This window comes from Scleropages formosus, chromosome 21 (genome assembly GCF_900964775.1).
Source record: "Scleropages formosus chromosome 21, fSclFor1.1, whole genome shotgun sequence".
Lineage (NCBI taxonomy): Eukaryota > Metazoa > Chordata > Actinopteri > Osteoglossiformes > Osteoglossidae > Scleropages > Scleropages formosus.
Window position 1 is genome coordinate 10,226,535 of NC_041826.1, and position 23,535 is coordinate 10,250,069.

Consider the following 23,535-nt stretch of genomic DNA (forward strand, 5'->3'; position numbering starts at 1 on the left):
AGGCAGCAATGTGGTTTACAGCTCAAAGGACCTGGGATCAAATCCCACCACCTGCTACAGTACCCTTAATCGAGGTAAAATTACCTAGCTGTATAAATGGGTAAATAACTAAATAGCTTAATGCTGTAAAGTCGCTAGAGAAAAGCAACACAAATGAAAGTAATGTCAAGATGCTTCACAGAAAAGAATCAATAAGATTAACCGAGTTATAAATGTAGACCCACAGAAGACTCAAACCTGGTGTGTTAAGTATGAAGGTCGTGACCATAATTTGAGTGCGAGCACCAAGCAGCTGTCCCAACATGCACTGCAGCCCCACTGTGCCACGGGGTAGAGGTACGGTTGTGACGGGGGTTGGGGGGAAGTTGGTGTATTCACCTAGGGGCACCATGGGAACAACCGGGTCAACAGGCGACGGTTTCGCTTTCACGGGAATCGGAGTGGTGGGGCCGTTCACCATCACGTGACCTGGAGGAGAAAAGGACATGGTTCTTACTGGCACACAGAGCGAGGACACAACCCGTAAGCTTTACGGTAACTGTGGGCTCCTTTCCGTCAGAGCAAAGCGTTGCTTCGGCAGAAATCGATCCGAACGTCTCCATTTAACAGGATTCAAGCGGAGGAGAGTCAATGTGAATGCAGCAAAACAGGTGGATGTGTGGTCCCCACCCACAGGACCTGGACAGCAACAACATCCAAATAGCCATTTCCCCATGACCGCAGAGAGCCACAGATAAGGACCAGCAGGTGGCGTAGCAGTTCGACCCACTGCCTTACAGATTCCAACCCCTGCTCCTACTGTAGTTGCTTTGATCAGGGTACTTACCCTGAATGAATACAGTAAAAGACCCAACTAGGAAAAGTGGGTCAAATACACTGAGTAGTTTTAAGGCATCAGCTCAGACCCTAAATACATTTTCCAGATTTATAGGCAAACCAGAAGACCACATCACTAGCATGCTAATGAACTGGATGCAAAAACCTGTGCAAGCAGCTAAACATCAAGTCTCTTCAGAGAAGATGAAGAAAAGTCAGCTGAGCTGGAAGAACAGGAACACTAAGAAACAGACAAATGACACAAGGTTGGAGGTTCAAGTCCAGGGAGGATCTATAAGCAGCGGGCTCAACAAGTGAGGATAAATTAACAGGCATCTTGTGATGCAAGGAGATGCGAACGAGCTCCCACGGGCCTGACTCACACACCCAGGTAGTGAAGCAGCTTCTGGGCCCGGTTCTGGACGGGCTTCAGGTTGAAGAGCTCCTGGTTCTCGTCGATAAACTGCGTGTCCACGGTCCCATACAGGAACTGGTCGTTGCTCAGCACGTTCTGGAGGAAGGGGATGTTTGTCTGCAGGGCCACAGGGAGACAAAGGGGGCAACTCAGACTGGGGGGTATTACAGCATAGGAACGGAGAGAAGAGGAGAGGAGACAAACCCACCACCCACCCTCCTGCTGTGGGCTCCTTTCTCGTGTCAGCAGGACGTCTGGCTGAAGAATCATCTATCCCTGGGACTTACATACTCCCCTTGGGACTATTAAGCACTCGATACGGGGTCCATTACGGTGCTGACTCCTGGCTCAGAGCCCTGGTGCACACTCCCGCCCCTCCCCTTTGCAGGAGTGGACCTGGGACCCCCATCTGATTATAATAAAAGGACCAGTTATAACAGCACCACTTGCATCTGGCTCCATTAGGTGGGGGGGGGTGTAGTGCCAGTGCGGCAACCCAGACACAGCAAACTGCAGAGCTGTGCTCCTCACTGGCTAGTGCCACACTTCCCGCTAATTAAATAGACACAGACAACAGCAAAAATGAAGACATGTAAACAGAAAGGGTCCCCTCACTGCCATGAGCCTGCGCATTTTCTTTCTCTCTCACACACACACACACACACACACACACACACAGTATGATTTGCAGCTACTGCAGAGGGGCCCCCTGGGGAGTGGCAATGGGCATTGATGGAACATGGGCAGTGCTTGTTTGACCTGCTGAGATCCTAATGTGTGTCAAAATAATCAAGCCATGGGCTGCAGTCAGTATTGAGCGGTGGCTCCACAACCAGTATGTGTACACACACACACACACACACACACACACACACACACACACACACACACACACACACACACACACACGAGCAATTGAGTTTCCAGTTTACCTGGAACATTCCTTTGGACTGTGGGAGTAAACCAGAGCACTAACCCGCACCAACATGGGGAGAACATGCCAACTCCACACAGACAGCCAGATTTGAACCCATGTCCAAATACATAGCCCAGGAGATGAGGCACCAGTGCTACACACTACACTGCTGTTCCAGAGTACCTAGGTGACAGCAGGACCAGCATTAAACACTTACTGGCCCACAAGTTGAGACAAACAAGCAGTGTAAACAGTGCAGTTTGTACTACACGCCCGTGCCAGCTGGGATCAGGGCCTGTGTTAGATGACCGAGGTACATCGAGGAGCTGCGTGCACTCTGCCGTTCCACTATGCTGCGTGCGCGCGTACACACACAGCTTATCGGTACCGTTTCCTAGCGACACGGAGCCGGACAAAAATTGATTCTCCCATCTGCTCCCCCCGTCAATTTCAGCCGAGGTTCACGATGACTCAGGTGAGATCTTCTCATAAAAGGCTCTTGAAGGAGGGGTGGCGAGTGTGTGTATTTGGTCTTGCGATCCGTGTCAAGCAAACCCAGAAAGAAAAACTTTCATTGAGACCATTTGTTCAGTGCTGGAGACCAGTGAATAGTATAAGGCAGCTCTCCCACATACACACACAGCCTTTGACCCCCAGATGCAAGATGGGACCTGCAACCAGTAATTGAGAGCCCACTGCAAAATCCACAGGAAGCCTGACTAAGTGAACATATTAAAGAAAGAAGTGCAAATCAACTGGGGGGGGGTCCAACGCAATAGTGGAGAAACATGCCATTTCAAACACTCCCACCATATAACATGTTCCTCATGTGTGCACAGACTGTCCTGGGGTTTAAACTGACTCAGTATACACACACTTGCAGCACCTCTGTGTGTGTGAGAGAGAGAGAGAGAGACCCCAGGCCTGAGTCACTCGGCACCCACAAAGTACATCTTCGCAGCAGGCGTGACAGATCCCTGCCCCCGCCAAAGACATGCCTATCATCATTTTGAACCCAAGCTCCACAACACCTGGTTGACCCTTAGTGCCTGTCACTATGGCGACTGCAGTAGACGCGCTGGAGCGCACACCTGCAAATGGAGTGTCCATTCCCACACGCACGCACGCAGGTGGCTCATGCACACTTGGACCCTCTGCCACTGGACAGCCGGTGTTCCTCCAACTAGAGACACTGGCACAAGATGAGTCAGTCAAGCGTGGCACTCCATCTGGGCACGTTTCGAGAACACGGGCGAACAGCGCTGCCCCTCTTTCACCCTGGTCCTCCGTCTGCACTTGCTGCACCTCCCCTCCCCCCCCGAAACCCAGCGCTGCCTACCTCTCAAACATGCGCGCACACAGACACACACACACTGCAGTCACACTCGGGCTCCCTGCACCAAAAGCTACAAATCACACACTCGACTCGTTGCGTGACGGCGGCACTGAAGGGGGAGGGGGAAAGCAGAGCTCAGGAGGAGAGGCTGCATCTCGTTCTCGCTCGATCTCGTGTTCAGTTGGGTTTCCCACTTCCCGCATAGAGCGGCGACAGGCTGCACCCCCTACCCCCAACAGCAGAACCCATTCATCTGGGGAGGGGGGGGGGGATAGAGAATCAGTCACTGAGGGAGACGAGCGCCGAGCTAGACTGCCGCTTACTGCTCCGACACTGCTTTCTTTGAACGGAGGGGTGCCGACGCAGGGGCACACGCTCTCCCTCCCCTCCCTCTTTCTCTCAGACACACACACACACGCACGCGCTCTGCAGTAAAAGTCGACTGCGTTCGGGAGACGCTGCTCCAGAGGAACGAAGGCAGCGGATGCAGGCAGCCCTGGGTTTGAGCCCTACTTCAGAGGCACCATGAGGAGGGCCACGAGTCTCCCCGGGGTCTCCACCGAGCTGCCGAGTTCCCTCCTCGCACCGTGAGCATCGTCCGTGGTCCGAGACCTCCGAACGACAGCATCGAAGCTCATTGTTGAAGGCTGCTACCTCAACCGCACCATCAACTTCACACATCTGTGTTCATTACCTGGAGAACATCTGCGAGAGGGCGGCCCAAGTGCACTCAGCAGTTCGAAGACTAAGCTAAAAAAAGCGAAGCCCGGGAAGACCCATGGGGGGGTAGACTGACACCCTTACTTCAGTAAAGTGTGTGGACATTCGGCTCATCGGTGTGCGCCACCCATTTGGACCAGTCTCCTGAAGTCGTGTGCAATCGGAGGAATCGGCTGAATGAAACTGAGCTGCAGAGCAGGGGGGTATCACGATCCTGCCTGCTCTGAATGTGTGGCAGAAACACAGCGATGGACAGACGGCGGTGGAGCGCAGCGCAAGTGACGGCGTCTCATTGTGGAATTAGTGCTTTTCCAAACACGAGGGAAACTCCTGCGCGGCGTGACTGAGGACGGCCCCCCCCCGAACCCGGGTGGTACACACAGTCCAAATCCGCATCCCTCACCAGGAATGGCACCAGCCCACGGAGGAAATGGGCTGATGTGTTGATTCGAGCCTCGGTGAAGCCCAGACACTGAAGGTACGACGCGCGCCCGTTCACTTGCACCAACATGGTCCGACAAGCCCCACGGAGAGTTGGGAACAGACAGGTTTCCTGTTCGAACGTGAACATCGGAAGCCTGAAACGTTCGTCTATGGAAACTATGCTCACGCAACACACACCTTGATATAAATGCTCAGCGACAGCCTACAGTCGCAGGAGTGATAAACTGGAACGAACAATCGCACACAAGCCATTGAAATGCATGGAAGTTCCGATTCTAACCACTGGTTACGGGGCACACCCTTCTCACGCATCCACAGAGGAATTGCACAGAACTACCGTGACACGCATGCATGCACATGCGTGCACACAGACACACGCCTGTTTAGACATGCGGCTGCACTCAATTACAGCTCATCCGCAAGTTGCACTTGCTCCCCTTGCGGCCTCTCCCCCTCTCGGTCAGGGAGCACCGTTACATAAGGCTCATAGGAGCCAAATTAAAACCGGAGTGCTCGCAGGTGCACGCACGGCAGCAGATGTATATCAAGCCCGGCACACCGATCCTATTTAACACCTCATTTCATCTCATTATCCCATCGTAGAAGAACACAAATGTAAAAGTGTTTCCCTTTATTTCAGGTCTTTTTGTCACGTGTAATTCATCTTACAGGGCAACAGGTGGCGCAGCAGTTACAGCTCTAAATCTGCTGGTTTAAGATAGTGCAGTACCCTCAGACAAGGTACTTAGCTGGAATGGATACAGTAAAAAAAAAAAAAAGCCAAGTGAACAAAATGGGTCAAATGCTGTAAGCAGATTCTCAGGTACAACTCACATTTATATGCAAACTAGTAATATGCCGATGAACAACACACAAGAGCAATAAGTTGAACTTGCTGCTATACACCAGACAGACAAAGAGCCTTGCATCCCAAGGTTAGCTAAGAAGTTTGACAGCGAGGACCACGGTGTGTTCGCAGTCCTCTCGGAATCCGTGATGGATCCCTCTCCTGCGTGGCAGTACCAAGTGGCTCCAATTCAAATTACTTGTGATGTGCAGAATTATTCATTGGCGATCAATGTGAGTAATGGGAGTCGGTGAAGAGTGGGACTCAGCTGTGACTGGAATTCTTTAACGGGGACTATTGGGGGGGAGCAGAGGGGGGTAGCAGATCCTCGCTCGCAAACTATTAGTCTGATGAAGCTCGCAGAGCCCATGAGCAAAGGGCCATTAAGTGCCAATCCTGACTTGACTTTGGTCTAACCTTCATTTAATTCTGTTGAGGCGGAGCTCAAGTGACTCGAACGCTTGACAAACCCATTTAGCACGATCTTTGAGTACAGCAGGACGGTACCTGCAAGGACTAACCGGATGCCACCAACTTGGAAGCGTGCAACTTGTACACAGTGAACAGACCAATCTAACCTCAGTCAATTTTTTTTACAGCCAACTGTTGACAACCAGGACCAAGTTTTGTAGTGTTCAGAAACTTAACTAACAATTGTTTCCCATAATTTGCCAGTTGGTCTCAATATGCATGTCGCTGTCTGCAAATTAATGAAACCATAAAGCGACAAGCAAATTGAAAGAGGAACCATTTGTCTGGGGTTTTCTTTTCATCATTTCTCAACACTGAATTCTTCCCTGGCATGCCGTTAAATGCTTCTCTATTTCTGTCCAGGTCTGAGGACAAATTAGGTCTACCATGCCCTGCACCCCACTTCGGCACCCTTCCGGAAAACCGAAGCCACCATCGACGCAGCACCTGTACAGCAAAACACAGCTCCGTTTAGTCTTCCGAAACCCCTCTTCAAAATGGATCCATCCAGGAGACCCCCAAACTGCCCAGGGATGGACAAATTCCCAGCCGCCCTTGCCAAGACTCAGCCTCCGCATGTGCCTGAATGGGACCGACCCCTTACTGGAGCGACTGCAATTGGCTGTGATTCCTAGGCTCCGCCCCTTTGTCTGGCTAACACTGGTGACCTACGTTAGCCTGCTCGTGACACCCGTGTCCGGAGGAGAAACCTGGGGCATGGTGTCCCTCTGCCCATTCCACTGCGTGTGCCGGAACCTGTCCGAGTCGCTGAGCACACTGTGCGTCAACAAGGGGCTCCTCTTTGTGCCACCCAACATCGACCGGCGCACTGTGGAGCTGCGCCTCGCCGACAACTTCATCCTAGAGGTGGGTGGAGCCGACTTCGCCAACATGACCGGCCTGGTGGAGCTGACACTGTCGCGGAACACCATCCATGGCATCCGGCCAATGGCCTTTGGAGACCTTGAGAGCCTGCGCTCGCTGCACCTAGACACAAACCGGCTGACAGCGGTGGGGCCGCGAGACCTGGCTGGACTGCTCAACCTGCAACACCTCATCCTCAACAACAACCAACTAACGGATGTGTCATCCCAGGCCTTCGATGACTTCCTGTCCACACTTGAGGACCTGGACCTGTCCTACAACAACCTGCGCGGCGTGCCCTGGGAAGCAATCCAGAATATGGCCAGCCTGCACACACTCCACCTGGACCACAACCTCATTGACCACATTGCTGAGGGCTCCTTTGGCGAGATGTACAAGCTGGCCCGGCTTGACATGACGTCCAACCGGCTGCAGACCCTGCCCCCGGATCCCCTGTTCGCCCGCTCACAGACCGGGGTAATCAGCCCTACGCCTTACAACACCATTATCAGCTTGAACTTTGGCGGGAACCCGCTGCACTGCAACTGCGAGCTGCTGTGGCTGCGGCGGTTGGTGCGCACAGATGACATGGAAACTTGTGCCACACCTGCACACCTGGCAGGACGGTATTTCTGGTCCATCCCTGAGGAGGAGTTCACCTGTGAGCCACCACTCATTACCCGGCACACCCACAAGTTGTGGGTGCTGGAGGGCCAAAGGGCCACATTGAGATGCCGCGCCATCGGGGATCCTGAGCCAGTCATCCACTGGGTATCGCCGGATGACCGCATCATGGCCAACACAAGCCGCACGCAGTCCTACCGCAACGGGACGCTGGACCTGCTCGTGACAAGGGCGCGCGATGACGGCACCTACACCTGCATCGCCATGAATGCAGCGGGCGAGGCCACTGCCATGGTGGACCTCAAAATCGTCCCGCTCCCACATCGCGGCAACGGTACAGTGCCGCTCGTGTATGGCCGTGACCCCGGCTCCTCCGACATCACCAATGGCAAGAGCAGCAGCGGCGGCGGCACCAGGGTTGTCGTGGCCAGGAATGTAAGCATGCAGGAGGAGCGGGATGGGAGACCACCTGGGGAGTGCAAGGTTGCGGTGCTGGGGGTGACATCCAGCTCGGCACAGGTGCGCTGGTACCTGGGGAGGTCCTCAGGAGCGTACATGGTGTGGATGTACCAGATCCAGTACAATAGCACGGCCGACGAGACCCTGGTGTACAGGTGAGCCGCTGCAGTGGAGCCATTTGCTTGTTACTGGGGTTCTTTGCTCACTGACACACATAGGTGGCCTAGAGGGCACTGTACTCTCAAATATAGAAGTTTTCCCTTCCACGCCAGTATCACTGTCCTGCCACTTAACTCAGTTACCTTGCAAAGGACTGAGTTTATTTCCTCTCTAGGGCAAGTGTCCCTTCCAAAAGCCCACCCCTAGTCATCTCTACGGCAAAGTCTGCAAAAAATACCTGCTTCCTATAAACACATCTAACACAGTGGAGATGTAGGACAGGTATTTGGGGATACACACTGCTCGGGGCAGGAGGAAGAGGGAAATCCAAACGGGGTTTAAAAGGCTGAAAAGCACAGCCAATTGGCTAATCACAGGGCATCTTGCTGAACGAGGTGGTGAGACTCTGTGGGGAGGTCAGCAGTTGGCGTGCTGCCGCAGCTCCCCCACCTCAGCCATGCTGTATGCTTTCGAAACCATGGCAGGACAGAGCCTGTCGGTCTCACATCTCCAAGGGGAGCACGAGGATGTGCAAAAACACCCGAGAGCGAGGGGGTATTAGACATCGATACGAGGTGATGCGACTCACTATCCAATTAGTTCAACAAAGCTGTAAACCCAGCTATGACCTGAGAGCACAACAGAATGAGGGTTTGCCGCATAGTGACGGCTGGATGATTCGAGTCCACAGCACCCTAATTGCAACAGACTTCCATAATGCAAGCAACATGAAAACACTGAAGACATAAGAGCCTACATACATATTTTATGATTTCTCCTTTTAAAATAACCACACACCAAAACAGATGATACGAAGTGAATATGTAAGTGTAAGAACAAGGGAGCCATAACTCAGTAGGCTGAACTTGACAGAGGTGGCAGGGAGACTGATCTGAGCAGGTTGGGCAACGAGCGCTATAGCCCTGTAAGATGGCGCAGGGTCTTTAGTGCCGTCAACGAGTTGAATCTCTGCATCTCCCCGTGAGACATTCCTACCACCACCTCGATTATTGCAGAGATTATCCCAGAGTATAAATGTGCTTAGACTGTAGGCACTATGCAAAAACCGAGAAAATTCAGGACATTTGCTGTGTGGATGCATCACGAGCACTTTTGAGAAACAAAAGCCAATAAAAGGAATCAGTCATCCTTGTCACCACCAGGCATAATGAATTTGGCATTTTAAGTTTATTATTTTTGGTATTTGAGCCTTAATTGATAGTAAAGCTGAAATGTTTCAGAAATGTGTCACATTAATGGATCAAGACGGCTGTGGTGTGCCATAGGGAAGCTATTATGGTGGACCATTAACATGGTTAAGAAGTGGACGGAGGGGGACACGGGTTAAAATGGGAGAGGAGGGAGCGAGAACAACTCACCCCCCCCCGGCCAGTCAGTCAACAGCAGGCTTCCTTCCTTGTTAGACTGACTTTCTATATTTTGTTAAACGACGAACGAATTCCACCCCTTGGAGGTGTGGGTGGCATTTTTACACCACTTTCATAGTTCATGTACCTCCAACACACAGAAGGGTTTCCAAGAAATGGCAGGATGAGAGTTCCTCTTCCTTTAAATCCCAAACTGGATCCACCTCCAAATCCTGGTCGTTCTACCTGCAGCCTGTCCTTAACTTGCTGTCTGATCGAACTGCTCTAATTCCAATGCAATTTCTCCCTCCCTCCAGTCTGATCCTTAGAAACACACCTCACCTGCTCCTCTCTTTGCTCTGACAGAATCCTACCTTCAACCATCACCAGCTTCCAGCTCAAGAACCTGGTCTCGGGCGCAGACTACAACCTGTGCGTCTTGGCCATCTTCGACGGCATCTCAGCCATGGCTGCCACCAAGGTGTTGGGCTGCATCCACTTCAGCACCAAGGATGGCTACCCAGAGTGCCGCTCGTTGCAGGCACACTTCCTGGGCGGCACCCTGACCGTGCTGGTGGGCGGGGTCCTGGTGGTGACACTGCTCGTGTTCACCGTGGCCATGGTGGTGCGGAAAAGGGCCTGTGGTGGTCGCCACGCTGACCAGACCGAGTACCCAGCTGCCTCGCTGCCGCGCAAGGCAGCCGACGTGTGCTTGCAGACCAATGGCAACGGGGGTGTAGTGATGGTGGTGGTGCCCAAAGGGATGCTAACCACCCCTCCAAAACTCAGGTCCAAGTTCAACCCTGAACAGCATAGTGGTCAGAGCAGGGGTGTCCTGGAGAACACCCTCCCTCCTTACACCCTGTACTACTCCTCCAGCCATGCGGCCACCCTCCCCCGCCCAGGCAACTCGGCCAAAGGCCAAAGAGCCAAGGCCAGGATGGCCAGCTCCAGACTCTCAGCCCCACCCCAAGTGGGCAATGAGCAGACTGAGGGCAAGAAACCCACTGGGAGCAGGGGAGGTGCAGACTGCAGCCCCTCCCCTGAGGACCTGCCTCCCATGACTAAGCGTAGCTGCTCCTTTGACATGGGTGAGGTCGCTACGGCAACCTGCTATGGCTATGCCAAGCGCCTGAGCGTGATCTGGACACGTCGCAGCCAGTCCCTGCATGGCATGCTAGTCCATTGTGCTTCGGGCAGTGGGACTGAGCATTATGCACATGCACTGCGCCACGGTTACCTGCACGCCTACAACAGCTCAAACTCCAATTCCAACTGCAGCATGGCAGCCAATGCAGATGACCTGGAGGAGACCGTCGTCTAGGCTCTGCGATAACGGTCCTGCACAGGAGCATTAGAACTGTAGGACGGAAAGACCTGTTAGAGTCAAACAGGGAATGGGGGGCTGGGGAACAACCACCATTGTGAAGATGCAACAGGACCACCCAATGGGACAGGATTTTGCCATGTGAACACACACGTGTGCGCTTCTTTTCGGGGGGGCAACAGGGTAATGCAAACCTTGTATTGCATTTCATGTGTTCTCAAGGATGAGGATCAGACAACCATCACGAAAAATCCAAAACTCATTCTGAAGGACAAAGACAAAAAACCAAAATGTTTGTACAACATGCAAGTGAAGCCTGCTGTTAAGTAGTGAAATTTAATGTTCATAAACCATGTTGGACTTCAAGTTTCCAGTATAAGAAAAATACATTGAAGACATTTCCACTGTACAGACTGAAGGTGTTCATACCAGAGCTGCTCAAGAGGGATGCCAGTCACTGGAACACGTACAATATTCATAAGCTTATGAATGCCTACAATAACTTTCGTTTCCTTACGATTATACCAGTTATACCGTGTAACTGTTCTTTAGCGGTGGCTCTGCCAACCGTTACTGCAATATGAATAATCATGTTTTTGTGCAAGATTAATCTGAGAAATTAACAGGTTTGTTGACTTGATAGACTGAGGAAATAAAATTCCGTTTCAGCTGAGGTTCTGCTTGCGAATACCGAGTAAAGTCACATGACGTTAAGTGGCACTTAGAGCAGTCACCTTGGAACCTGAAGGTTCTTGGTTTGAAACCCACTCCTGTTCCAATAGCCTTGGCCAAGGTGTTTACACTAAACTCCTACAGTAAGAGTTTCATACTGAATAAATGTAAAATTGAACATCAGACTTTGGAAGTGACCTTGGGCAAAAACTAAACGGCCACTGATCTTGAATTAAGGGTCACAGAATGGGCCAAACCATAAGCTAATGATGCTAAGTTCCACTTTTCCCATTTAGTTATGAAACTGCTGTACCGTGCCCAGCAACGGCAGGATCTTGTAGTAACAGGAGGATGGACGGAGACACACACGCACACAAGTGTAGGAACAGCTTGACATAGCTCATCTCCAGGTCTGATCCTGGACATGCCGCTCATCTGCAATTCCAACACGATCAGAGTGGAGCTTGTTTAACAGCACAAATTTGTGTAGCAGTATGGGATTTACAACATTATGAACATCAATAAATATTCATAGAAATGCTCGGAAACGGATGGGAGAAAGGACCATTAAAACATCAGGAGAAAGGGCGCTCGGCAGGTGGCAGGAGGAGAAAGGCACGTTGCAGTATTTCACATTTGCCGCTGATATTTTTGGATGCGTGTTAGAGTTGGAGCTCATGGTCACCTCTCAGGTTAAAGAGCTGTCGCTTTTCATTTAGAAACCGCCAATAGGCCCCTTTATTTCGCCATTTGCCAGATAAGGATTTCCAAGTAAAGGCTTTTTTTTTTTTTTTTAAATGTGGAAAGTGCAGCATTTCACACAGCACCACAACTTTTAGTACATTTAATTTGTAAATGCCCGTTGATCCCTATGACTGCTACCCACAATACTTTGAGGGTCAAGTTCAGTCCACAGTAGAACAGAATGATCACATTTTTTGCTTCAGTAATCCAGTGGCGTTAAACCTGGTGGGAATCGGAGACCAATGTTTGCTGAGCGAATACATGCTCCAAAGGGACTGAAAAGGAGTGTGACTGCTGCAGTCTTGCGAGAATTACCAAGAAACTCAAGTCCATCTAGTCAAGTCACCACCTACCAGGAGGCCATGGTCATTATTTTGAACCAATAAGTTAAACTCGGCATACACAGTGGACAGGACACCTGTGCACCACAGACCATCCACACACTTAACTGAGGACCTTCCTCCATGACGACCTGGCAGCAACAGGTCTGTAGACAAAGCTACTGCTAGTGTTTTCTCCTGGGATTTGACCCTGGACCCTTATAGCTGAAGTCCATTTCCTTAATGACTACCAGTTCAGTGCAGAATTTATTTTACATTAATTTAGTGGATTCTTTTCCAATGTAACTTGCAGTGATTTATCCATTTATAAAGCTGGGTTTGAATTTTTACAGCATCAATTCAGGGTAAGTACCTCAATCATGGGTATTACAGCAGGAGGTGGGGTTGAAACCTGGGTCTTTTGAAAGACTACTGCTCTAAACAGTGTCACCTGCTGTCCCTCCACACCTCACAAATGAAAACCCCAGAGGAAGTGCCCTTGAACGACTGAAAGATGCCACACTAGCAGCGAGGGAGGTAGACTCGAACCTGCAGCTGTGAGCCAACAGTGGTACCTGGTCCCCTACACAGCACATTACAGCAGCAGCATGTAGCAGTGAGAAGTGGGAGGGGGCCAAGAGCCCCTGACACGCCAAAGCAGGCTGCGGGCAGGAGAAGGCATAGCCCCACCCTCAATACCACAGCCTCCGGTCACACCTGACAGCACTGCAGAGTGCTATTTTAAGTCCTCAGCACATTCCTGCCTGACGGGGGAGGGGGACAGAAGCGCAAGGAGGAACAGGACCCAAGCGGCAGCTGAGCCAACATTTTGACATGTCCTCCTTGCCAGAATAAAGAACTATGCTGCAGGGAGCTGAGGACAGCAGGCAGGGAACACCTCACAATCCCCCCCCCCTGTTTAACTGTACCAATTCTCACCAGTGGCGAGAGTTACCCAGCAGTCCCTTAGCTTGCCAGATGCAGCTCTGCAGGACCTGTATCAGAGGAAGGTGGGCAAAAAAATACACATCGTTAAAGTAAAAATACTCCACATTTACCTGAGTAAAAAGCGTCAGGTCAAAAAACTAGATCAAATTACTTTGATTCAGATTTGGAGATGTTCTGAACCACCAGCATACTGCTTCAAAGTGTCATTCCAATAAATTAAGTCCACCGTGCCAATAAAATTAAATTAGGCTAAACAAATGCAAAATGTGCATAACCTGCTGCATATACTGTAGCGGCAGCACGGAGGCACAGCAAGTAGCGCTGTCGTCTCAGTACCTGGGTGGTGCAAGAGGACACTGGTTCAAACCCTGCTCCTCTCACTGCTGTATTCCCTTTAAGCAGCGTTTACCCTGAATTGCTCCGGTGTGGCCTGTTCTAGAACTTATTGCTGCTATTTGTTAACTGATGCCTTTTACCCATGCGGCTTATGGATTCAGTGGGTCCTGGGTTCATATGCCTGCTCAGTCTGTGGAGTTTGCATATTCTCCCTGTGTTGGTTTCCTCAGGGTGCTCTGGTTTCCTCCCACAGAGCAAAGACATGCTGGTCAGGTTCCCCCATAGTGTGTGAGAGACTGTTCCACTGATGTATGGATGAGTGACCCATTGTATGTAGTGTATCTAGCAGTGCAAGTCACCATGGTCAATGTGTGTGGGCTGATAACACTACATAGTTTGTTGGAAGTCGCTTTGGTGAAAAGCATCTAAGTAAATGTAATTGTTCTTCTGATATTTTTTGCTCAAGGCAAAACAGTATTAGGTTTGTACATTTATTCATTTAGCAGACACTTTTCTCCAAAGCGACGTACATCAGGTTTGTATACAAAGCCATTTATATTTACCATTTACAGCTGGGTAATTTTTATTGGAGCAATTCAGAGTAAGCACCTCAAAGGGCACTCAATCTAGAGCAGGGATATGAACCCAGGACCCAATGAATCCATAAGCCGCATGGGTAAAAGGCATCAGTTAACGAATAGCAGCAATAAGTTCTAGAACAGGCCACACCGGAGCAATTCAGGGTAAACGCTGCTTAAAGGGAATACAGCAGTGAGAGGAGCAGGATTTGAACCTTTCCGTTAGAAGCCATTATCCCAAAACTATACTACCAACTGTCCCATAACTACAGAAGCCACTATGCAAGTAACTAAAACTGAAGGCCAGTCTCTTCAGACACTGAAAATGCAAGGAAAGTTAAAAAGCATAGTCAAAATCTATTAACTAGTTTTACTTAGTTCCGCTGATTTACTAGTTAAGCAACACTTTATTTAGGACATAAAAACGTCACGGCAGCAGGGATTGCCTAGAATAGAGGGAACACAGTTTATTTGCTGCACCCAGCTAAATGCTATCCAACTGGGCAATAAAATTCCATACCAAGTTGACAATGATTCTGGTTTGAAAGTACACACAATTTGTTACCTAGTTGGTGAGCTGAGCTGCCAGCTACACAAGAGAGGAAGAGATACTATTTGGGGTAACTTTTTGTTAGAGATTGAAGTTCATGCACACCGAGACTGACATCCTTTTGGCAGACAAAGATACCACCCATGCGAAGGGTAGGTGGATGTTTAGTCAATATAACTTTGTTAGAAAACCCACACATAAGCAGACTGCTGGCCCCAGTGGGAAGCAGCGGTATGCCAAAAAAGGGGGTACAGGACTAATGTGACTAAAACTACCCAGGTTTACTATAAAGTTACCAAAATGCATTCACAGTATTCAAAAGACCTATTTAACATTTATAATAATGCCAAATGTGTACAGAATTAGGACTAACACTACCTCTATGTGCAGGCTTTTTGACCAAAGGGCAACTGATATTCATCCAAATCAAACCGCTTTCCTCTCTGATCAATACAGATTCTGTACTACTGTTCGAGGCATGTGTAATTAACATATGAACTGCTCTATTAAAGGTGTTAAAATGTTCAGCCTCCTAAAATTAGATGTTCAATCACAACTCCGATAGCAGTTAAAAGCAAAAAAAAAACTTCCACCAGATAACACCCATATATTTAAAATTAATATCTGACCTAATGTTTCTGCAGTTTTTACAATTACATGCTACTTACATATGTGGCAATCGCAAAATCTTATGTATACCAAAACAGAAGCAATTTATCCAATAACTCCAGAAAAGAAAATAAAGCTATGGTATTAAAGTTATTGAAACACTTTCTCCTCAGATCTGCTGGATGGGAATGAATTAGGTCGTCAGTAGAGGAAGGAAAGAACGACAATAAGCACCGGTCGAGGACTGATGGCCAATAAAATCTACAGACATCAGCTGACGTGGAAGTGCTTCTGCCAACTGTTCACAAGAAAAATCTTGTGAAAAGAAAACTACTCAAATGCAAAAAGTAAAAGTAGCAAGAAGGTGATGAAAATAGTATTTATTAAAATGTACTTGAGCAATAGAAACGGTATTGATGTTTACTACTAAAGTATAATCCTTCCAGATGTTTCCTCGGGTAAAAGGGACTGCTTAAACGGAACTTATAACTACCACACTCTGCAAGTCTCACACGACCCAACTTGACTGGTCTGGTTAGTGGGGCCAAGCATCTGAGTAAGGTGTTTCTAGACATGGAGGTAACCAGCACAAGGGGTCTGATCACCAGATCTGGGTCAACGAGCACTTCAGAGGATCTACGAGTCCACCCTGGGCTTTAACATCCTACTCCTAAGGTGACCCCTCTCTCCAAACCACTGGTCTGAGCAACATCTAGGTCTGATCTGGTAGCCTGGGGCTACAGAGGCAACACAGACTTTCATTTTAAAGAAAATGTGCTTTAAAAAATAAAAAAAAAAACCCCACCACCAGGTAACAGTGGTGTTCCACCAAACACCAGGACCTGGCCCCAGGCCACTGAACAGAACATTCTGAATAAGCAAAGGAAGTGGAGGTGGGGCTTCACATCAAATGGTCTCTTTAGGACTCAGTGAAAAGGCCCAGTGGCCCAAGGTGGGTGGATGGGCAGGCAGCTTTTTTTGGGCTCTCTGCTTTACTTTAGCTTCCCCACACAGCCGCTGATCGATTTACCTCTCCCCGTTTGCATTCCAACACACATCTTCTCGGGCACCCTCCTGCCACCGCCTTTCGCCTGCACCCGCCTGACAACTTGAGCAAATCATTTTTCCCCCCAGCATGCCGCTCACATCTGTCAAACCGAGCCGAGGTGGAGCGGGCGACATCCGAGCGAGCCCCGATTAAGGCACAGGAGCGCTCGGGCCAAGGTCACCGCCCGTCTACCGCCATGCCGACAGCTTCCCCACAGAGAAACCCTGGTTCTAGAGCTCCACTTGGAACGAGCTCTCGTTGCTTGTGACATGGGCAAAGTGTGTGACGTGCACGGAAAGCGAGGAAAGACATCAAGAGCAAGGAGGGAGATAAAGAACGAGAAGTGGAGATGGGAGGGGATACGGTAGACAGCCTCGCTCTCCACTGTGCATCACTAATTCTGCTCCCTTTGAAGCTCCCAGGGCCCGAGTGCTTTCAGAAACACATTTCTCGGCCCAATACGCACTCACCACCATTGTTCTAACCACACGGGTATTTTTAGGCCATGGTGCGAATATGCTCTGACAAAAGGGAAGCCTTTCAATCCCCCTTTCTTCTGCCCCTCTCCGCTCTTCATCCAGCTTCCCACACGTTCCGGAATCTCCCACCCTCCATCCCGGGATGCTGAAAGCCAGTCACGCCGATTGCGAGCGTGTAATCCTGATTATCGCTTCAAAGCCTCCTCCTCCGACTCCCCCGAACCCAAACACGCTGGTGTTCCTTTCTGCAAGCGTCAGGGTGTGAGAAGTACACATGCACAAATTTTTTTTTTTTTTTTTTTTTTAAAAAAAGCAAACCTGTAACAAAACACGCTCGAATTCCCCACCACACCCGCCCCCCCCAATGAGTACAAGACAAGCATGGCAAATTCCAGGGGAAGTCAAGAAACCTGCATAGAGCATATGGAAGGAACTCACTGCATTTATGCATAAAATCTGCAATATTGGCTTCATAATACAATTTGGCAATTCAAGTCATTCACCAGGATGTTGTTAAACCCTGTTGGTTTTGATTTGGAAAGACAAGAGGGCAATGTAAGGGGGGGGGGAAGCTGCAAATAAATATAAACCCCCAAAAGCAGCAAGCAGGACAAAGGTAAAGCAAAGTCCTTCCACCAACAGTACAAGTGGCTCTATTTCTCACAGCCTGGGAGCAGAATTAAGACCCTGTTACCGTGAGGATTTTAATTAGTTTTGAAAAAGGGTGCCAGGATCAGTTTAAGTCCTCTGTTAGAAATAAATAAATAAAGATCCCGCTCCATAGCAACCGTTGCGCTACCATGGAACATGCCTATTGTGCTGATCTTTGCCGCCCTCTGAAGCTCTCCTTTCTCAGCTTAATCACTGCAGACGGGTCTTGCTCATGTGCTCCGTCCGGCGGTCGTCTAACCGTTCCCAGCGGACAGCTGCTGGACATCTCTCCATGTGCTCGCGGCCTGGGGAGTTGACCGGGTCAACCTCCTGCTCGGACGCGTAAAAACTTCACACTTTCCGTAGTCGGAGCACTGCGACGGTGGTCAAGTGATGCTGCAGAGTTTGCTGGGGGTCTTCCAATGGACCCAATATGTTCATAATGACACTACCACCTCAGCTCCTTACGAGCTGCGGTCTACCACCCCATCCGAAAGCAAACTGCAACATCCCAGGTACTGTGGAGTAGAACTTCCCAGCCTACAGAGGACAGCAGCTCAAAGACTGACCACACTATCCGTTGTGGACAACAACAAATTGACTCACTGGACACCACATACACGTGCCTTCATTGAGTATGTGACCTATGGAAGTGCCCCACTTAGACTCAACGTGACTGTTCCATTGAAACACCACACTCCGTTCATATCCACAGATGCAGCAGATAGCGCCGTTCCCGGGCGTAACCTTGCGATCCCAACCAGAGCGTCAAGGCCGTCGCGCCGAACAGGTGGTACGTTCCGAGAGCCGGGCCCACTGGGCGCCTGGCCAGGTGCACACTCACTTGGCAGGACGACGTGCTGCCTTGCTTTTTTGAAGAATTGCCTTCTAGTCACAAGTAATGCTGCTTGCGCTGCAAAAAAGTGCTTCGGCATCAACTTTTGTACTAAAGTGGTATGGGGAGAATGATTAAATCATTAAGAAGTCATCATGAACCCTAATGCCTTGTCTAATTACAGAGCGCTGCAGGTTTACATGCCCCCTCCGCATTCGTTTACTATGTGCACTGTGGCACAAAAGGATGAGCGGAGGGCCTGAGACACCTGGTATGAGTACAGGTTCATCTGAATTTGTGGTGTCAGTTAGGCACCAGGTGGCCTGAGGAGCTCAGAAGAGCAGGAGGGACCCAAGCACTCGTGGGCGGGGAGGCATGGCGTTTGTGCGCCGTTGTCCTGCTGCTGACCGAGACAGCGTTCTTGACACTTTCGCTCATTCACTGCCCTTTCATTCAGAGATGACCGTGACCATGCCAGCAGTTCTCGGTTGCAAGTCCAGCCCTCATCCCTTTCTCCTGTGTGCATCTGTGTGGACCAGTGTACACATATGGGCATTTACTCCTTGTGGTGCTTCGATATCCTCCTTATTCCTGCAATCCGGACAGTGGAAAGCAGTTGATAGCTAACAACGCTGCCAGTACACCCCTCCCCCACCATTGAATGCAGTGGGGGGGGCGCGCGCGCGCGCACACACACACACACACACACACACACACGACGCAGGTGTCAGAAGGGCAACATACCCATCTAATCAGGCCAAACTGAAGCTCCCTGCTAATAAGATGAAGAAAATGACATGCAGGGCAGTGTAGGAAGGAAAGTGAGAAGAGGCAGCAAGTGAGTGACGAAGAACACGAGGAACGACTAATGGGGGCTGAAGAACATGAATCACACAGTGGAAACAATCACTAACTGATGCCAATTTCTAGAGTTGTACCAGAACAATGGGATATATCTCTCTCTCTCTCACACACACACCTTCCATTTCGCCACCATTTAAGGGCAGCAGAAGGCGGTGGAGGAGCAGCATACACTGTTAGGATCATAGGAAACCACACCCCTCTGGGGGAGAGCAGTATGAAATGGAAATGTGAGAAGGAGCCATTTCAGAGACAAGGATATGACAGTGGTGGAGGAGAGCTGGTCTACAGAGGCCAGGAAGAACGTGTGTGTGGCGAGAGCCAAATATCAAGATGAAGTAAATCATTAATGATTCCTAGACTCATCTCCTGAAGCTCATCTGTGCTTTGTGGCACCCTGACTCGCTCACTCCCAGTCTCTGCTCAAGGTCACCCCCCTCCCTGGAGGTTTGAAAGCCCAGGACAACAACCGCCACACGATGCATATTACACATCAAAACTAGTGTAACACGCCTTTATTTTGGCATTACCCGTGAATTATTTAGAGTGGCGGTGGCCTCGTTCCCGTCGCTATCCCTTCCACAGCACATCCATTAGCCCCCCCATCATTCTCTTCTTGTTCTCCCACCTCCAGCGAAATCCCTGCGCCCCTCCATTACCCCACCAGTAATAAATGTAGAAGTCATGCACAAGGAGGAGGAACACAGGAATAGCCCCCATCAAGCCATCCCCCCCCAGCATGGTCACAGTTTTGAAACTCAAGGACTAACTGGCCAGCAGAGGGGCGTATAACTTCACCGTTTCAGCACCCGAAGTCGATGTTCTCTTTCAATCGATCGAGTTAGTGCGATGCTTAGCTTAGAGTCCCCTCCGTGTTGGTCACGGGTTGATGAAGTGCACTTAGAGCATGTCCCTTGAACCCTTTGAGCGAAGCAATTAACGCGTCGGAGGAGAAATGACTCTGGGAATGCCTTTAGCCCCAAGTAGTCGCCAAGCACAAGAATTTTCCTGAGAATCGAAAGGATCCCGTATCATTCCGAGAATGACTGCACACTCGCGATGTGCACAAATGGTTTAGGGGAAGGGGGGGGCGGACTAAGAATTCAGACATTTCGTGTGAAACTGGGCTCCGATTCCACTTTGGCTACGCTAAGATCCTTAAAGTGCATCTGAAGCACTGAAAACTACCGTGAACTGTTGGACTAGAGCAAGAAACTAACATTTTCAGTAATTACTCCCTGTGGAGGGGGGAGGGACTAATTCACCTGTATGGCACCGTTCCACCACAGACCTACAAAAAGTGGGGGGGGGGCTTATGCATATTTAGAGGCAACAGGAACATGCACAGCGTGTGAAGTTTTTCAAGTTTAACCGGCCACGCATATCCACAACGCGGCGTTTGCCGAAGTCGGCAGTTCCTCTTTGGTTTCAGAGTGACGTGACGTCCAGGCTTCGACAGGCGCTTGTTCTGCGCGATGAGGGACGGCTCTCGTCTTGTCGAGACTGCTGGCTTGAAGCTGCTGACAGGCGCTCTAGGACATGGCGCTTGACAGGTTCGCCTCTACGGATTCTCTACATTTTGTTTCGTTTCATCGTGTCCTCCTCCTCCCATCCCCTCCCTCCCTCCATACCCCAACTTGCATTAGCATGCCATCCCCCCCCCCACTCTGTCTCTCTGCAATGGAGACAAAGTGAAATGCGCTTAAAGGCATTGTTACCCGAAATGTCAGCCCATTACGATAACACACAAAGACAAACTCTTCGCTCCTTTTGAGCTAGAAATTTAGTGCTCAATGATGCAAGTCGGGCACTTCTGAAATTTTAAGACATGAATAAAGAGCAGTAACCCTTTCCTACCAATGGCAAGTTTGACTTTGACTGAGAATTTGCATGCTCCTCTCTGCCCGGGACCACTCGGTCCAACTGGCTCTGCCTGCATGGTGCTGCGTTTAACCACAATAACCAAGAAATCTAGACCGGGTGTGTGCACGAGTGTTGGAGATGGCAGGAAGGTCTCAGCACTGCCCCATTTCTAGAGACCCAGCATCACCCCACCAGGACCATACCTTGACCCCACGAATGCGGAACTCTGCAAGCGCGCGATTCATCTTGGCTGCTGCCGTGGGGAGGTCCTTGCCGCTGGCAATGACCTTGACCAGGAGTGAGTCGTAGTGGGGTGAGATGATGGCGCCTTGAAAGGCCGAGGCGCTGTCCAGCCGGATGCCCATGCCCTCGCCGCTGCGGAACACCTGTGGAAGAGAACGGCGCCATTACAGCTCACAGCCTGGAGGAACCCACATTTGGTGTGACATTGATGAAGTGCATGCAGCACACCGCTGTGTGTGTTGATTAATGCCGAGAACTTCCATCCTAACAAAACAAGGTAATTAACGCACTGCACTACCAAGGACCTCGTTGACCGGAGTTGACTCTCCTTTGAAACGATGGCTGCATACAAGGGGTTAGCAGGTGGCGTAGTGCTTAGAACTGCTACCCTCCAGTTTGAAGGGCCTGGGTTTGAATCCAACTTCCTGCTGTAGTGTGCTTGAGCAAGGTACTTACCCTGACTTGATAGTTTAAAAAGTTACCCTGGTGTGTAAATTGATGAGACTGAATGTGACAGTGTACAAATCAAACTGACATTTCGGAGAAAATCAACTAGATGAACACACAATGAGGACTCATCTCAATCGGTCTGTCATTGACCACTTCCTGGTCAGACAGCCTCCCCCACGGAGGCTAAACAGACAAAAGGAAGAGCAGAAGTTGCACCCTGAACATCTTGAAAAGCTGCTTTTCAGTCAAAAATGTAGCATGAATACCAAACTGGTCTGTCGCTCGCTCTCTCTCTCACACACACACACACACACACACACACACACACACACACACACACACACACACACACCATCTATGGAGAAGGTAGCTGAGCAAGGAGTGTTGGCATAGGAGACTGCATCAGCACTTTCTTGCACTACCCCTAGTTTGCAGGTATGTGCAAAATCACCAGGAGCAGTGATAAAACCCTTTGTAGACGGAGATGAGGGAGTCGCTGATGTCCAGGGAGAAGAGCTGCCCTGTGGTAATGCCTGAAGTCACAGTATCGTCAGTGTGCCCTTCGACGGACAATTGAGACTTAGACGAGGATATGCTGGTGCCACAGGGGGAGTAAACCAGACAGCTCCAGCAACTGTACTCTGGACATACCCCAAGAGTCCCTTTCTCAGAGTCACATGCAGGGTCTTTAGCCCTCAGGGCAGATTTACATTTTCCCCAAACTTAGTTAATTTTACAGTGTTGAACCACTTACTCTGCTATTAAAAACTCTGCAGTACCACTTCAGGGCAAAGTACCTTCAGTGGTCCTAACTACTGTGCTAGCTGCTGGCCACACAAGCAAAGCTGAAAGGCCTGGCAATCCCCCACTTTACCTCAGCAGGTGACTCAAATGTCCACTAGAGACAGAGCCAGATGGATGCATGTTTTAGGCCCGTTTCCATCTTATCTCTCAAGTGTCAAAGAGCACAAACGGGAGCAGTAAATCCACCTGATGAACCACTTGAGGTTCAGTGAGGACAGGGTAGGGTCTGACTCACTACATATGTATCACATGAGCAGTGTGGACAGGGCTGTTTCCACGGTGCACTGACCACCTTATCTGTCTGACATTGCCCATCGTACAGAGCGATTTGGGTGCAGGACAGTGAGAGGCGGGAACGAGTGCCCGTGTGCACGAGACAGACTAGTCAGCTGCAACGTGTCCCATTACCATAGCAACCAGACAATTCAAAATGGCTGGCTGCCAATCAGTTGTCCCACCCTCCCCTCAGTAACAGTTGCTGCCGCCCACCAAAGTAGGTCACGGTGCCCCCAGTCTCTCCCCGGCCTCTGACACCCATGGCACAATCCGCACAGCTCAGCATGCCCGTCACACTGCACAAGGGCACGAAACTCCTATGAACACGGGAAGAGCATGCGAACTCCACGGAGATGGACCTGGATTTGAACCGATGTCCAAACATGGCTGGTAGCACAGAGGGTACAGCTGCTGGGTCTGAATGCAAAGGTTGCAGGTGCAAACTCTTGTACTGCTGTAGTACCTTTGAGGGAGGTACTTACAATTACTTGCCCATTTGTACA

The 23,535-nt window shown here is 50.1% G+C and overlaps 2 protein-coding genes across 3 annotated transcripts in view; one reads left to right on the forward strand and one right to left on the reverse strand.

Annotated features, from left to right (window-relative positions):
• The window catches only part of pcxa (pyruvate carboxylase a), a 68,268-nt gene that overhangs the window by 13,262 nt on the left and 31,471 nt on the right, over nt 1–23,535 (reverse strand). For both annotated transcript variants that reach the window (XM_018728994.2, XM_029247195.1), the window contains exons 10-12: nt 21,463–21,645; nt 1,204–1,348; nt 379–468 (exon numbers count right to left, since the gene is read on the reverse strand). In XM_018728994.2, the coding sequence (XP_018584510.2) occupies nt 379–468; nt 1,204–1,348; nt 21,463–21,645 (418 nt within the window). The remainder of the gene's footprint in view (nt 1–378; nt 469–1,203; nt 1,349–21,462; nt 21,646–23,535) is intronic.
• Nucleotides 3,665–11,208, forward strand: lrfn4a (leucine rich repeat and fibronectin type III domain containing 4a). The gene is made up of 3 exons (XM_018728997.2): nt 3,665–4,681; nt 6,329–8,067; nt 9,805–11,208. Exons 2-3 carry the CDS (start codon nt 6,353–6,355, stop codon nt 10,760–10,762), a joined length of 2,673 nt encoding a protein of 890 aa, XP_018584513.2. The 5' UTR covers nt 3,665–4,681; nt 6,329–6,352; the 3' UTR covers nt 10,763–11,208.